This window comes from Anneissia japonica, unplaced genomic scaffold, assembly GCF_011630105.1.
Source record: "Anneissia japonica isolate Jap-2015-1 unplaced genomic scaffold, ASM1163010v1 scaffold502_len386481_cov162, whole genome shotgun sequence".
NCBI classification, from domain to species: Eukaryota; Metazoa; Echinodermata; class Crinoidea; order Comatulida; family Comatulidae; genus Anneissia; species Anneissia japonica.
In genome coordinates, this window is record NW_022756308.1 from 386,658 (window position 1) to 389,069 (window position 2,412).

The following is a 2,412-nucleotide window of genomic DNA, read 5'->3' on the forward strand; positions in this document are numbered from 1 at the left end:
CTTTAATTTCCACATGGAAAATACAGATGATGGCGATGCCAACATTATGAAGAACCTTCTATCCATTGCCGGATTCACACAGCATGTCACCGGCCCCACCCATAAGAGTGGTCACACACTTGACCTGTTAATCTGTAGAGATATTGATGAACTTATATCCGACATTTCAATTCACTGTGATCAACCTTCTGACCATTTCCCAATTGTATGTCATTTAAATATATCACGTCCAGACTCAGTCAGATATAAGATCACCTTTCGCAAAAGTCGCCAAATTGACATCGGGTGTTTCAAGAGTGATATTATGAAATAAGAGTTAATAGCGACTCCTGCTTCAGGTATTGACACTTTCGTAGCTCAATACAACAATGTTCTTTCTCAGCTCTTGGATCGACATGCCCCAATAGTTACCAAGCTGATAACATTAAGACCTAACGCACCTTGGTATAATGAGGATTTACGTAACCAAAAGCGGATTAAACGCCGTTGTGAATGAAAGTGGGTTTCGTCTGGCTTAGAGGTGCATAAACAAATATATCATGTTGAATGCAACAGATATAAACAAAATAATGCTCGAAAAGTTTAAAGCCGATTTTCACAGATGTCAAGTGGCAAAATGTGAACAGGGAAAATTGTTTAAATTAATAAATAATCTTACTTCTAAAAATCATAAGAAGATCTTATACCTTTACATGAGTTTTCCGAAGATCTTGCTTGCCGATTCTCTGAATTCTTTCGCAACAAGGCTCTCAAGGTTAAGATTGAACTTGACAACGACTCAGATAGTGCTAATTATATGCAGGAGGAACGTGCTGACGTACTCCCATTCAGAACATTCTCCAACGTGTCGCAAGATAATCTACGAAAAATAATTATGACCTCAAAATCGACCTCTTGTCCTTTGGACCCCATACCCTCTTAGCTTCTGAAAGAATGCATCGATGAACTCCTTCCAACCATCTGTGACATCATCAATAAATCACTCTTATCTGGTATAGTTCCGAACACCTTCAAAGAAGCACGTTCAATGCCACTTATAAAGAAATCTTCTCTAGACCCAGAGAGTTTAAAGAACTATCGTCCGTTTTCCAACTTATCCTTTATCCAAAAGGTTCTCGAGAGATCTGTTGCCGATCAACTGAAAGACCATCTCGTGTCAAATAACCTGCACAGTAAGAGACAATCAGCCTACCGTAAACATCATTCAACTGAGACGTGTCACGAATGATCTACTTCGTGCGGTAGATGTGCACAGCGAAGCAGTACTTGTGCTGCTTGATATAACCGCAGCATTTGACACTGTAAACCATAAGATACTATTGCAAAGGCTTGCAAATCGATATGGAGTTGACGGTACCGTTCTCAAATGGTTTCAATCTTTTATGTTAAACCGCACTCAATTTGTCACCATTAACAACTCTGAATCAAATTCATATCCCGTAAGCGATGGTGTACCACAGGGGTCAGTATTGGGCCCTCTGTGTTTTAATTTGTATACATCACCACTTGAAGATATTATTGATGCCCATGATGGAATTGAGTTGATGGTATATGCCGACGACACGCAACTCTATATGGTTTTCAACCCGTCTAACACATCTTGCACAATTACACAACTTGAATCCTGTATACAAGATGTCAAGAAATGGATGGTCATTAATAAACTGAAACTGAACGTTAATAAAACTGGAATTCTTCACATAAGATCCAGGTTCTTGCGTCGCACTACGAAAATGGATCACATTCAAGTCGGATCAGATCTTGTTCATACAGTTTCATCAGCACGCAATCTCGGTATTACAATAGACGACAAGCTCAGTATGTCATCTCATATTAACAGTATCTGTAAGGCTGCTAACTTTGCCCTCAGAAAAATAGGTCAAGTGCGCAAGTACCTCGACAGAGCATCCGCCGAAAAGCTCATTCACGCATTTGTCAGCACTCGCCTCGACTCCTGCAACAGCCTTTTATACGGTTTACCTGACTGCGAGATTGCCAAACTGCAGCAAGTTCAAAATACCGCAGCAAGGATCGTCACTCTGACAAAAAAGCGACACAGCATAACACCGGTGTTAAGACCTTCATTGGCTGCCTGTGTGTAAGCGCTGTCTCTTATACACATCTAGATGTGTATAAGAGACAGGTCACACCTATTGTACTTAAGTTACAGATATTAGACCAAACTAGCTAGATTTGGCTCAGTATGTCATCTCATATTAACAGTATCTGTAAGGCTGCTAACTTTGCCCTCTGAAAAATAGGTCAAGTGCGCAAGTACCTCGACAGAGCATCCGCCGAAAAGCTCATTCACGCAATTGTCAGCACTCGCCTCGACTCCTGCAACAGCCTTTTATACGGTTTACCTGACTACGAGATTGCCAAACTGCAGCAAGGATCGTCACTCTGACAAAA

General features: G+C 40.8%; 1 protein-coding gene across 1 annotated transcript in view; it reads left to right on the top strand.

The window, feature by feature from the left end:
• LOC117124167 overlaps positions 1 to 2,102 on the top strand; it is a 2,860-nt gene extending 758 nt beyond the window's left edge. Inside the window, exons 2-4 of the mRNA XM_033270316.1 lie at positions 675 to 817; positions 923 to 1,172; positions 1,513 to 2,102. Of these exons, the coding sequence (XP_033126207.1) occupies positions 675 to 817; positions 923 to 1,172; positions 1,513 to 2,102 (983 nt within the window). The remainder of the gene's footprint in view (positions 1 to 674; positions 818 to 922; positions 1,173 to 1,512) is intronic.
• Positions 2,103 to 2,412: the final 310 nt, after the last annotated feature.